At 48.0% G+C, this 13691-nt stretch overlaps 1 protein-coding gene across 1 annotated transcript in view; it reads right to left on the bottom strand.

The window, feature by feature from the left end:
• Positions 1 to 13412, bottom strand: part of STK24 (serine/threonine kinase 24) — a 62506-nt gene extending 49094 nt beyond the window's left edge. Inside the window, exon 1 of the mRNA XM_056555632.1 lies at positions 13111 to 13412. Within this exon, the coding sequence (XP_056411607.1) occupies positions 13111 to 13143 (33 nt within the window). The 5' untranslated portion in view covers positions 13144 to 13412. The remainder of the gene's footprint in view (positions 1 to 13110) is intronic.
• Between the last annotated feature and the right edge of the window lie 279 nt (positions 13413 to 13691).

A 13691-nucleotide genomic window follows, 5' to 3' on the forward strand; every position in this document is an offset into this window, starting at 1 on the left:
TGGTATTTCTTTTACAGTTTGTTAACCATAGGACGGGGTCACTTACCTGTGGGAGGGGGTTCATAGCCCTTCCCCAGGGTTGTGCTATGCTCTGTTTGAGCTGGTTTAATTGTTTTTAAAATGTCTCTAAGTATATGATGTTTGATGTATATGTGCTAATAAAATCTCTGTATTTATGATCATTTTTTTGGTGGTGTGCGCCTTCTTCCAGTGAATATTCTGGTTCAGTAGTTGTCTTGTATTTTTTCACTGGAGCAGGACCCCCTAGTTCTATATATACATAGTTGAGCCCCCCCCCCCCCTTACTTAATTGTTGCTACCAAAGGTAATGACACTCCACAGAATCAAAGGTTTTGTGTACATCTAAACTAACTACATAACCTGGAGAAACATCCCCCTCAGCCGCAGTAATATTAAGTTGTAATAGTTTAACGTTGATATCTGTGGCCCTACCCGGCATAAACCCAGTCTGGTCAGGATGAACAACATCAGTAATGACTCCCTGAAGCCTATTAGCTAGTATTTTAGCCAGAATTTTAATATCAACATTGAGAAGGGAAATGGGACGATAAGAATCCAGCATAGTCGGATCCTTTCCTAGCTTAGGCAAAACTACAATAAGGGCCTCCTGCATAGAATCTGGCAACATCCCAGACTTCAAAGCGATACTAAAAAGGTTCAGCATAATGGGGAACAGCCTCTCCTCGTTCATCCTGTACCATTCCCCAACCATACCATCCAAGCCCGGTGTCTTCCCCATTGGTAAAGTACCAATAGCATGCGTAACTCCCCCGCTGTAAAAGGGGCATCCAAAGCATCTGCCTGTGCGGGTGACAAGGTGGCAAGCGACAACTTCTTCAGAAAAGAAACAAGTCCCACCGGAACATCTCAACCTGGGAGGAATACAATGAACTATAAAAATCTTGAAACACTCCGTTAATAACTATCGGTTCAGACTCCATTCACACCCCAGATACAAGGAATGGAAACCACAGGTCTACTCTCCCTAGCCAGATATGCCAGCAATTTCCCATTTTTGTCCCCAAACTCGAAAAGGGCAGCCTTCCTATCGACCATCCTCTTCTAAACTCTTGCCTTCTGCAGGATCAAAAGAGCCCTCTGCACCTTAGCCCATTCCCGCTCTGCCTCAGGAGAAGGATTCCTTACCACCTCCGCATCCAGCACCCTAATATCAACCTGCAACGCCCTCTCTCTATCAGAATAAGCAGCTCTCTGCCCTGCAACCTTAGTCATAAAAGCACCCCTCACATGTGCCTTATAAGCATCCCATTGCACCAATTTATTGGGATGTGAATCATTATGTTCCCAAAAGCAGTTATGTGCCTCCAATAATCCTGCCGTCACCACCTCCTCTTGAAGCCAGCCAGGATGCATCCACAAGACCTTAGAGGAGGGACAAGGACCCAATCGCAGAATAAGAACAAGAACTGAGTGGTCAGAGATCCCTCTACTGGTGCATGTAATGTCGCTTACCATGGGCAGAAGATCCGCCGAAGCAAAGGCAAGATCTATCCTGGAGAACGACTTGTGGACTAAAGATTAAAAGGAGAAGACTGGGTCAGATGGATGCTTCCAGCGCCAAACATTAGTGAGATAACGCCTCACTCCAGGCAGTAAGCCCCCACCAGCATCCGCTGCAGCGGTGTGATAGAGGAGAGGATCTGGAACCGCAAGAAGGGGAAGAGAGGGAAATGTGAGCAGCTTAGCCATAATACAATCCAACACATCCACACGGAAAGAGGGGGGGAACATAAACAGAAACCACATTAAAGCTAAAGGCATGTAGAGAGCAATTAATAACAACAAACCTGCCAAACTGTTCACAGGCCACCTGGGAAACCACCAACGAAAGGGACTTAGACACCAAAATAGACACCTCACGAGCCGTAGAATAGGTAGAGGGATACCCTCTCGCAAACCACGCCCGTTTAAGGGCTAAGATCTTCTAACTTACAATATGGGTTTCTTGTAAGCAAATCAAACGCGGGGAGTGGCGTTTCACAAAGTCAAGGCAGAGGGCCCTTTTGAATTTGGAGTTAAGACCTCTAACATTCCAACTAACCACCTTAAGTGACCCCATTGTTTCAAGAAAATACAATGATACTAAAGGGAAAAAGTGCATCTCGCAGAGCGCCAGCAAAGAGATTCCACAAGCACAAAAACCACACACACACACACCACATCCACAAACAAAGAAAACAAAACAAATGCAAAAAAGAACAACATACCCACCAAAACCCTGTCTAACACTGGTAAGATGTGTAGACCTAGACCCTAAACACTAACCGATAGGAAGTAGCAAGAACACCAACCGAAACAGCCCACCCCTACCAACCCAACCCCAACTAAACTAACTCAGTAAGCCAACTCACTAAACCACCCCTAAATAGGGACCCCTATTCAGAAGGAAGAAGTCCACAGTCTTGTACACTTAGGGTAGGGAGTTAGGCCATCAGTTAGGGCCTGCCTAATTAAAGAGAAGGGAACAGGAGTACACTGGTACTGGTTTGCCATATGATCAGTCCGGAGGAGCTGCATCCACCCACTGTAGTGCATACACCGGAGACGTGAAGAACCTCGTAGTCACACCATCCACCACCCGTAGGCGAGCCGGAAACATGGCATAACGATACCCCTTGGTACGGAGGCGAAGGCACACTTCAGTGAACTTCGTCCTCTGTTTACATAAATATACTAAGAAATCAGGATAGAAGGCAATTCTGCTGCTGTTATAGCACACCTCTCCTTTAATGAGAACAGCTTGCAGGATAGCATCCCAATCTCTGAAGTAAAGCAATTTTGCGAGGAACGGTCTAGGTGGAGCACCCGGAGAGGGGGGGCCTGCCCGGCACCCTGAACGCCCTCTCCACAGTGAAGTAAGGTGAGAAGGTATCAGCTGGTAGGATTTCTTTCAACCTAGACTCCAGAAAGGCCACAGGGTCGGAGCCCTCTGCTCTCTCCGGAAGGCCCACCAGACTGATATTATTGTGCCTGAGGCGATTTTCCATATCATCTGCTTGATCCAAGACACTCTTAACTTGTCACTGTAGAGAAACCATCTGCTTCGGCAGAAGCTGAAGGGTATCCTCAACCAAAGAGACTCGGCGCTCCACCTCATCAATACGCTCACGCAATTTTTCTGTCTCACGGTGAAGGATCACAAATTCTTGCCGTAGCTCATCTACCTTGGAAACCATCAAGGTCTGACAAAATGTAAAGGCCGCCAGCAACTCCGTAAACTTCTGGTCAACGGATGCAGCAGGGCAAGCAGTGTGGTGCGGAAAGCAGCACCTCAGTACTAAGAGAGCCAGCAAACAAGGACGGCCCAGCAGTCTTTGCAAGGTGTTTAAGACTTTTTAGACCTGCTCCTCGGGCCGCCCATGACTGCAGCGCCAAGCAAGCTTAGAGAACTGAAGATACGTAGAGGCCTTGCACCACAGGTCCCAGCAGCGCACACAGTCTGTATATGAGACGTAGAGGACATGCACCATAGCAGGCAACAGGTATAGCAACAGTAGGGAGAGCACCATAAGTCCCAGCAGTGTCACTAGATGCAGGCATCAGAAGGAATATTCACAGCTGCGCACTGTAAACTCAATGCTAGCAAGCAAAGCACCACAAGTCTCAGCAGCACTCAGCGGCAGGTAACAGAAGGGATATATACAGCACACATCTCAGATGGAAGTCCAAAATGCACAGCACCAAAAGGTCCCAGCAGTACTCATTGTGATAGGGCTGCAATAGAGGTATGCTCAGTAGCAGCATAGGGATCCAGCACAGTAGGGAATCACCACAAGTCCCAGCAAAGGGCAGCAATTGAGTATGGAGACCGAGAAAACTGCCCAAGAACAGAGATGACAGTTCAGTAGGGGCACCACAATGCCCAGCCCTGCAATTTCACTTACTGAGAGCTTGAGAAGCAGCAGATATCCCACAGGAGGCTGTATCCTTTATGCAGTCAGCAGCTCCAGCCCGCCACAGTCAGGACCGCGGGAATAATTAGGGCAACCGCTCAGCCACGCCCACAAAGCCAGATCAATAGCGGCAGTCCCCCAGCCAGAAGACCAGCAGACCAGTTGAGGCCTGCAACCAGCCCGCACTCTGGTCTCCACCAGACCACCATCGGTTACCTGCCGCACCGCTCCCCTCCGGATCCACATCGGGGACCTCCGCTACCACCGCGTCCAGGCCTGTCTCTGCAACACAGACTCCCCACCAGCACCCTGGTCCAAAGAGGTGAGTTGGAGCCTCAGGACTAATGTAAAAGCAGGGTTAAAAGAGCAGGGCTAGCGAGAGCACCGTGAAGTGCAAACGCTCAGCTCTCCATCCAGGCCACTCCCTCCATATTTGATCTATTCCTGGCTTTGATTTCAATTATTACATTTAAAAACCTGAACGTGTGAACACAGCCTCACATCAGCTGATTGCTGGCTCTTTCACACAGCCCAAATATCAAGAACGAGAGCTTCTATGTCAGGCCATGTATAGTAAGTTCTTTAGTAGAATGCTTCTAGGAGATAAGAGCTCTGTACATACACCCAAAGGAGCATTAGGGGTCGACCGATATCATTTTTTTAGGGCCGATATTCCGGTATAAGTTATCGGCTATTTATCCCCCCGCGACACCGCTGCAGATCATTGATTTAAAGCGGGCGCTTTAAATCAATGCACTGCAGTGGCTTTTGCGGTGCCATAGGCCGCCGCCACCACCACCACCCGCTTCTCTCCCCCTACCTGTCAGGGTGGTCCGGGCCATCCATCCTTCCTGTAGTGTCCGGGGGCGTTCTGGGTGAACCGGTCCGGGCTGTCCTTCTCCGGCGGTCATCTTCTCCACTCCGGGCAGGCTCCGGCCTAGTACGCTGCATAGACGCCGCTGCGCAGCGACGCACCTGACGTCACTGCGTAGCGGCGTCTATGCAGCTACTAGGCCGGAGCCTGCCCGGAGTGGAGAAGATGACTGCCGAAGAAGAAGGACAGCCCGGACCGGTTCACCCGGAACACCCCCGGACACTACAGGAAGGATGGATGGCCCGGACCACCCCCATTACGGGTAAGTTTAATTTTTTTTTTTTATTGAATTGGAGGGTGGGGGAGGGGCCTGACCGGTATAGCGGTATGGGCAAAAATTCATACCGGTATACCGCCCAGCACTACGGTGGGGGGTGCGACGCGGTGCGGTGGGGGAGGTGCGGGGCATTATCGGCAAGGTAATTGCCGATACCGATAATGCCCAAAGTCGTGATTATCGGCCGGTAATATCGGCCATACCGATAATCGGTCGATCCCTAAGGAGCATGCCACATTTTTTTTCTGTCAGACTAGGACGGAGTCCATCAAAACAAATCTGTATGCCTCTGTATAAAATTTAAAGCATAAGGAGGTACAACAAAGGCCTCATGTCCTAAAACAAGCACCCTATTACCTGCTCTGTACATAGAGGATGTGTAATATGGCCCTGTATGTGAGGCCTTCCCCATAAAACAGCAGTGGGCATAGAATAATCACATAGCCAGAGACCAGTTAGTGATACAGCAGTGAGTAGTTGGAGCTACATCAGTGCCCATTTAAATGTGCCAGTGAAATGTAATCAGGGTACAACACTGCTCTATGCTATCAAGAACTTACATTTGGGCAGCAGATCAGTAAACACCTGTAGCCTTCCCTACAGCGGGAGATCAGGATTGCAGAATTACACTGGGCAGAGATCTTCTACCAAGGCAAACATGGTGTTCTGCAAGACAAATCCCAGAAGCCTGGATAGACTGCCTCCTGCTGGAATCTCATTTTTTATGAGTTTACACTGGCTCGTGAGTCACACTGGTCCTCCTGGTCTCCTGCAGCGCCAGACCAATCCTAGGAACTGGTTCACTAATGGCCATCAAAAGAAATCTGCACCTTGCACTCAACTTTCTGGGTAGTTTTCTACCGATGTCTATGAATGAACTTAAAAAATGAAAGATATTAAAACATCTGACTTGCTTATTGAGTGGAATAACTGGCAATCCAAAATCTAACATATTTTGTATCCATCTGGTCTTTAGTATTGGATATGTTTATTATGAAAACTTAAGGCTTTTGAAGTGAAATGGGACACATCCTTAACCCCTTAAGGATTCAGGTTTTTTTTTTTAGTTTTTGCATTTTCGTCTTTTCCTCTTTACCTTTTAAAAATCATAACCCTTTCAATTTTCCACCTAAAAATCCATATTATGGCATATTTTTTGTGCCACCAATTCTACTTTGTAATGACATTAGTCATATTACCAAAAATCCATGGCAAAACGGAAAAAAAAAAATCATTGTGCGACAAAATTGAAGCCCATTGTGTGACAAAAAAAACGCAATTTTGTGACTTTGGGGGGGGGGCGGCTTCCGTTTCTAGGCAGTGCATTTTTCGGTAAAAATGATACCTTATCTTTATTCCGTAGGTCCATACGATTAAAATGATACCCTACTTATATAGGTTTGATTTTGTCGTACTTCTGGAAAAAAATCAAAACTAAAAATTTATACGTTTAAAAATGTCCTTTTCCGACCCCTATAACTTTTTTATTTTTCCACTTACAGGGCGGTATGAGGGCTTATTTTATGCGCCGTGATCTGAAGTTTTTATCGGTACTCTTTTGGTTTTGATCAGACTTTTTTATTCATTCTTTAATGGTATAAAAAGTGACCAAAAGTACGCTATTTTGGTCACTTTTTATACCATTTTTTTTTACATGTACGCCATTGACCATGCGGTTTAATTAACCGCATATGTTTATATTTATTTTTATTTACATAGTTTTTTTTTTTTATGGGAAAAGGGGGGTGATCCTGACTTATTAGGGAAGGGGTTAAATCACATTTATTAACACTTTTTTTGCAATGTTATAGCCAACATAGGGGACTATAACATGCATTACATTGATTGCAGGCACTGTTCACTGCCATGCATTAACATGGCATTGATCAGTGTTATCGCTGCTCGACTGCTCCTGCCTGGATCTCAGGCACAGAGCAGTCATTCGACGATCGGACATACACGAGGCAGGTAGGGATCCTCCTGATGTCCTGCAAGCTATTCGGGACCCGGCGATTTCACCGCGACGGTCCCGAACAGCCTGACTGAGCTTCCGGGATGACTGAGCTGCGGTTTCACTTCAGACGTGGCGGTCAACTTTGATCGCCGCGTCTGATGGGTTAATACCGGGCATCACTGCGATCGGTGATGTCCGGTATTAGCCGCGGGTCCCACGTGTTGATGGCCACCGGGACCGACCCGTTATGACGCAGGGTCACCACGTCACCCCGCGTTATATCGCGGGAGCCGGCGCAGGACGTAAATGTACGTCCTGCGTCGTTAAGGAGCTAAAGGGGTACTCCACTGGAAAACATTTTTTTTTTTTTAAATCAAATCAACCGGTGCCGGAAAGTTAAACGGATTTGTAAATTACTTCTATTAAAAAAAAAATCTTAATCCTCCCAGTACTCAGCTGCTGTATGATCCACAGAAAGTTATTTTCTTTTTGAACTCCCTTTCTGCCTGACCACAGTGCTCTCTGTTGACACTTCTGTTTATTTTTGGAACTGTCCAGAGTAGGAGCAAATCCCCATAGAAAACCTATACTGCTCTGGACAGTTCCTAAAATAGACAGAGGTCTCAGCAGAAAGGAAATTCAAAAAGAAAATAATTTCCTGTGGAGCATACAGCAGCTGATAAGTACTGGAAGGGTTAAGATTTTTAAATAGAAGTAATTTACAAATCTGTTTAACTTTCTGGCACCAGTTGATTTATAAAAAAAAGTTTTCCACTGGAGTACCACTTTAAGTCAATGGGGGAGATTTATCAAAGGATTTAGACTGGTTTTTCCTGTCTAAATTTGTCGCACAGAAAGTCGCAGTCTAAATCTGTGCGACTTTTCTGCGACTTTTGCTCTAGAGGATTTTTAGAACATGATGCATGCAAGTCTATTTTAGACTGAAATGCATTGAAAAATGCATTGGTGCTGAATTTATCAAGTGCGACTTTTCAGCGACAAGTCGCATCGGCTGAAAGTACGCCGAAATGTCAGACCATGTTGGAGCAGGTTTAAATATAGACTAAAGAATAGAACATGCAGTCTGTGCACAGAATTTATTAAGAGCCGTGCGCCATTTGATAAATTAGGTTCACAATAGACCAGACTAACCCTCTGTAGTTTGGTCTATATTGATGCGGGACATAGACAACTTTGATAGATATCCCCCAATGAGTGTTTTCTGTAGTGTCAAACCGCATCCCAACACCATGTATATATGCATCTAGGGCTGGGCGGTATACCGGTTCATACCGAAATTTTTGTGCTGCACGATATGAATTTTAACCCATACCGCAATACCGTTTGGCCCCTCCCCCTCAGGAATGAATGAACTATCAGCCCAGCGGGGAACTACTCACATGTCACCCGCAAGCGCTGTCTCCCCCCCCCAATTAATTATCAGCCCAGCGCTGTCCCCATGGGGGTAAATACTCACATGTCACCCGCAAGCGCTGCCCTCCTGTTTGTTCCGGCCGGTGATAGGCTGACGGCTGTCCGACATTCCCGTCCCCAGCGTAAGGCCGACGTAGGAACAGTTAGTTTATTTTGTTTACCTTTTGCAGCCCGGGCATAGGGATACCGCACAGTCAGCGCCGGAAGATGAGGAGGGCAGCGCTTGCGGGTGACATGTGAGTATTTACCCCGATGGGGGCAGCGCTGGGCTGATAATTAATTTGGGGGGAGGGGGAGGAAATACCATTATATACCGTGGAACCGCCAAAAGTTATAAAAATACCGTGATATACACATTTGGATATACCGCCCAGCCCTATGTGCATCCCTCTATTATTAGACTTCATCTGGCAGGGCACTTATGCGCAAAAGGAGGCAGCGCAGCAGGTAAACAGTGCCACACCTGAAGATAGTTTACAATCGGCTGTATAAATTATCTCCCTGCTCGTCCTTCCACCCAACATCTATTCCTGACTCACATGTACCTAGCATCGAAACAAGCTAATAGCCTGCCCTCACCTGCCCAGCCTGCACCTGCTGACCCAGAGCCATGACCCGTCTGACAAGTTAGTGAACATGAGTCACACAGAGGCTTCTGCTTCATGACAAACTTCCCCAGAGAGAAGAAGAAGAAGAAGCCTCAGATGTGCAGCATGTGGCCGGATATACAGGAAGAGACACTCCACCCTGCAAACTGTGCCTGACATGGCAGCGGAGGGGTTAACCCTACAGACAAGTCGCTGCCTTCTCACACACTGGACACGACGCTGCATCTGGCGCTTAACAAGTCACACATTGCGCAATGTTAGCAACAGCCCAGATGTTCAGCATGAGGACGACTGTGGGGCTTCCTTCCAAAACAGACCCAGGCACAAAACAGCACAGGACTGTAGGAAAGTGGCTGCAATGATGGGGACAGTAGGTGGGTACACACTAATCTGCATACACAGCACAGGGCTGTAGGAAAGTGGCTGCAATGATGGGGACAGTAGGTGTGTGTACACACTAATCTGCATACACAGCACAGGGCTGTAGGAAAGTGGCTGCAATGATGGGGACAGTAGGTGTCTGTACACACTAATCTGCATACACAGCACAGGGCTGTAGGAAAGTGGCTGCAATGATGGGGACAGTAGGTGTGTGTACACACTGTAATCTACATACACAGCACAGGGCTGTAGGAAAGTGGCTGCAATGATGGGGACAGTAGGTGTCTGTACACACTGTAATCTACATACACAGCACAGGGCTGTAGGAAAGTGGCTGCAATGATGGGGACAGTAGGTGTCTGTACACACTGTAATCTGCATACACAGCACAGGGCTGTAGGAAAGTGGCTGCAATGATGGGGACAGTAGGTGTGTGTACACACTAATCTGCATACACAGCACAGATCTGTAGGAAAGTGGCTGCAATGATGGGGACAGTAGGTGTGTGTACACACTGTAATCTGCATACACAGCACAGGACTGTAGGAAAGTGGCTGCAATGATGGGGACAGTAGGTGTCTGTACACACTGTAATCTGCATACACAGCACAGGACTGTAGGAAAGTGGCTGCAATGATGGGGACAGTAGGTGTCTGTACACACTAATCTGCATACACAGCACAGGGCTGTAGGAAAGTGGCTGCAATGATGGGGACAGTAGGTGTCTGTACACACTAATCTGCATACACAGCACAGGACTGTAGGAAAGTGGCTGCAATGATGGGGACAGTAGGTGTCTGTACACACTAATCTGCATACACAGCACAGGGCTGTAGGAAAGTGGCTGCAATGATGGGGACAGTAGGTGTCTGTACACACTAATCTGCATACACAGCACAGGGCTGTAGGAAAGTGGCTGCAATGATGGGGACAGTAGGTGTCTGTACACACTAATCTGCATACACAGCACAGATCTGTAGGAAAGTGGCTGCAATGATGGGGACAGTAGGTGTGTGTACACACTGTAATCTGCATACACAGCACAGGACTGTAGGAAAGTGGCTGCAATGATGGGGACAGTAGGTGTCTGTACACACTGTAATCTGCATACACAGCACAGGGCTGTAGGAAAGTGGCTGCAATGATGGGGACAGTAGGTGTGTGTACACACTGTAATCTGCATACACAGCACAGGGCTGTAGGAAAGTGGCTGCAATGATGGGGACAGTAGGTGTGTGTACACACTGTAATCTACATACACAGCACAGGGCTGTAGGAAAGTGGCTGCAATGATGGGGACAGTAGGTGTGTGTACACACTGTAATCTGCATACACAGCACAGGACTGTAGGAAAGTGGCTGCAATGATGGGGACAGTAGGTGTCTGTACACACTAATCTGCATACACAGCACAGGGCTGTAGGAAAGTGGCTGCAATGATGGGGACAGTAGGTGTCTGTACACACTAATCTGCATACACAGCACAGGACTGTAGGAAAGTGGCTGCAATGATGGGGACAGTAGGTGTCTGTACACACTAATCTGCATACACAGCACAGGGCTGTAGGAAAGTGGCTGCAATGATGGGGACAGTAGGTGTCTGTACACACTAATCTGCATACACAGCACAGATCTGTAGGAAAGTGGCTGCAATGATGGGGACAGTAGGTGTGTGTACACACTGTAATCTGCATACACAGCACAGGACTGTAGGAAAGTGGCTGCAATGATGGGGACAGTAGGTGTCTGTACACACTGTAATCTGCATACACAGCACAGGGCTGTAGGAAAGTGGCTGCAATGATGGGGACAGTAGGTGTGTGTACACACTGTAATCTGCATACACAGCACAGGGCTGTAGGAAAGTGGCTGCAATGATGGGGACAGTAGGTGTGTGTACACACTGTAATCTGCATACACAGCACAGGGCTGTAGGAAAGTGGCTGCAATGATGGGGACAGTAGGTGTGTGTACACACTAATCTGCATACACAGCACAGGACTGTAGGAAAGTGGCTGCAATGATGGGGACAGTAGGTGTGTGTACACACTGTAATCTACATACACAGCACAGGACTGTAGGAAAGTGGCTGCAATGATGGGGACAGTAGGTGTGTGTACACACTGTAATCTGCATACACAGCACAGGACTGTAGGAAAGTGGCTGCAATGATGGGGACAGTAGGTGTCTGTACACACTGTAATCTGCATACACAGCACAGGGCTGTAGGAAAGTGGCTGCAATGATGGGGACAGTAGGTGTGTGTACACACTGTAATCTACATACACAGCACAGGGCTGTAGGAAAGTGGCTGCAATGATGGGGACAGTAGGTGTCTGTACACACTGTAATCTACATACACAGCACAGGGCTGTAGGAAAGTGGCTGCAATGATGGGGACAGTAGGTGTGTGTACACACTGTAATCTACATACACAGCACAGGGCTGTAGGAAAGTGGCTGCAATGATGGGGACAGTAGGTGTGTGTACACACTGTAATCTACATACACAGCACAGGGCTGTAGGAAAGTGGCTGCAATGATGGGGACAGTAGGTGTGTGTACACACTGTAATCTACATACACAGCACAGGGCTGTAGGAAAGTGGCTGCAATGATGGGGACAGTAGGTGTGTGTACACACTGTAATCTGCATACACAGCACAGGGCTGTAGGAAAGTGGCTGCAATGATGGGGACAGTAGGTGTGTGTACACACTGTAATCTGCATACACAGCACAGGACTGTAGGAAAGTGGCTGCAATGATGGGGACAGTAGGTGTGTGTACACACTGTAATCTGCATACACAGCACAGGGCTGTAGGAAAGTGGCTGCAATGATGGGGACAGTAGGTGTGTGTACACACTGTAATCTGCATACACAGCACAGGGCTGTAGGAAAGTGGCTGCAATGATGGGGACAGTAGGTGTGTGTACACACTGTAATCTGCATACACATCAGGCATCGCAGTTACCACACAGTTGTGTATGACTTTGGACACTACTTCTCTGCAGGTATACAAACACTGTATGTGCACCTTATAGAACAGCATGTGGCTAAACTACAACTTTGGCTGTGCAGGCATGCTGGGAGTTGTAGTTCTGCAACGACAGAAAATCACAGGCTGGGGAACACCGCTATGGGGTGGGTATAAAACAGCCCCTAATGTAGAGGTCACGTGACAAAACCTGCCCACCTCCGTAACATTGACAACTGAGATAGTTACCTGCACTAACAGCTGAGGTAGGTATGTTTACACATGGCAGGTACATTTATTATTTTCCCAATTATCAATAAGTAAGTCACAGGGAAGTATACACCATGTGTGAACAAATCCTAACCCAGTGTTTCCCTGCCAGGATGCCTCCAGCAGTTGCAAAACTACAACTCCCAGCATGCCCGGACAGCCGGCTGAGAGTTGTAGATTTGCAACAGCTGGAGGTATCCTGGCAGGGAAAGACTACCTCAGTGTTATAAAAGTCAGTAACAACATACAAGGGCTCCCTCCCATAGAAGTATGAGGAATACCTCAGGAAAGAACATGAAGTGCAGACTCTCAAGTGCAACTAAGCAGGGATGGGGATACAGTGTGGGAAAGGAGTATCGCAAGCAGCACCCCAGCCTGAGTAGATACCGCCCCGAGCTCCTACCTGCACCCCGGGCAGGCCGGGGGACTGAGTCATAGTGCTGTACCCCGGATGGTGCCGCACAGCCCCGGCCCTGAGCTCCACAGACACACCAGGATCCCTCCTCCTCGCCCGGGCTCCCCTCTACGTGCCAGTCCGGGAGCCGTGCAGATGGCAGGGGGCAGGCACGGGGAGAGTTTGGCAGCAGGAAGAGCTTTGCTTTCTTCTCGTGTCTATGATGATGATTTCCGGCTGCAGATAGGACATGTATGACAGTCCCGGGCACTGCTCGCTGTCATCTCCGGGTGCCGCGCTGCCTCCTCGTTCACACACAACTAGACCAGGAAACAAGAATAGAGAAAAAACCCATTAACCACCCACCTCCCCTCCTCCCTCACTGCCTCTTCCCCTCTACAGCTCCTCCTGGTAACTGCCTGCAGCTCGGAACCATGTCTCTGCCCTGACAGCTCTACTACACTACAGCAGGGTGGACAGGAACTTGTCTTATATCAGTACATAGTGACCTTCAGGGGCCGAGTGACTCCCCGTAAGCCACAGAAACACAAAACATGCCTGGAGACTCGAGGAGCTTCTGATTATTTTCC

The sequence above is a fragment of the Hyla sarda genome, chromosome 2 (genome assembly GCF_029499605.1).
Source record: "Hyla sarda isolate aHylSar1 chromosome 2, aHylSar1.hap1, whole genome shotgun sequence".
Lineage (NCBI taxonomy): Eukaryota > Metazoa > Chordata > Amphibia > Anura > Hylidae > Hyla > Hyla sarda.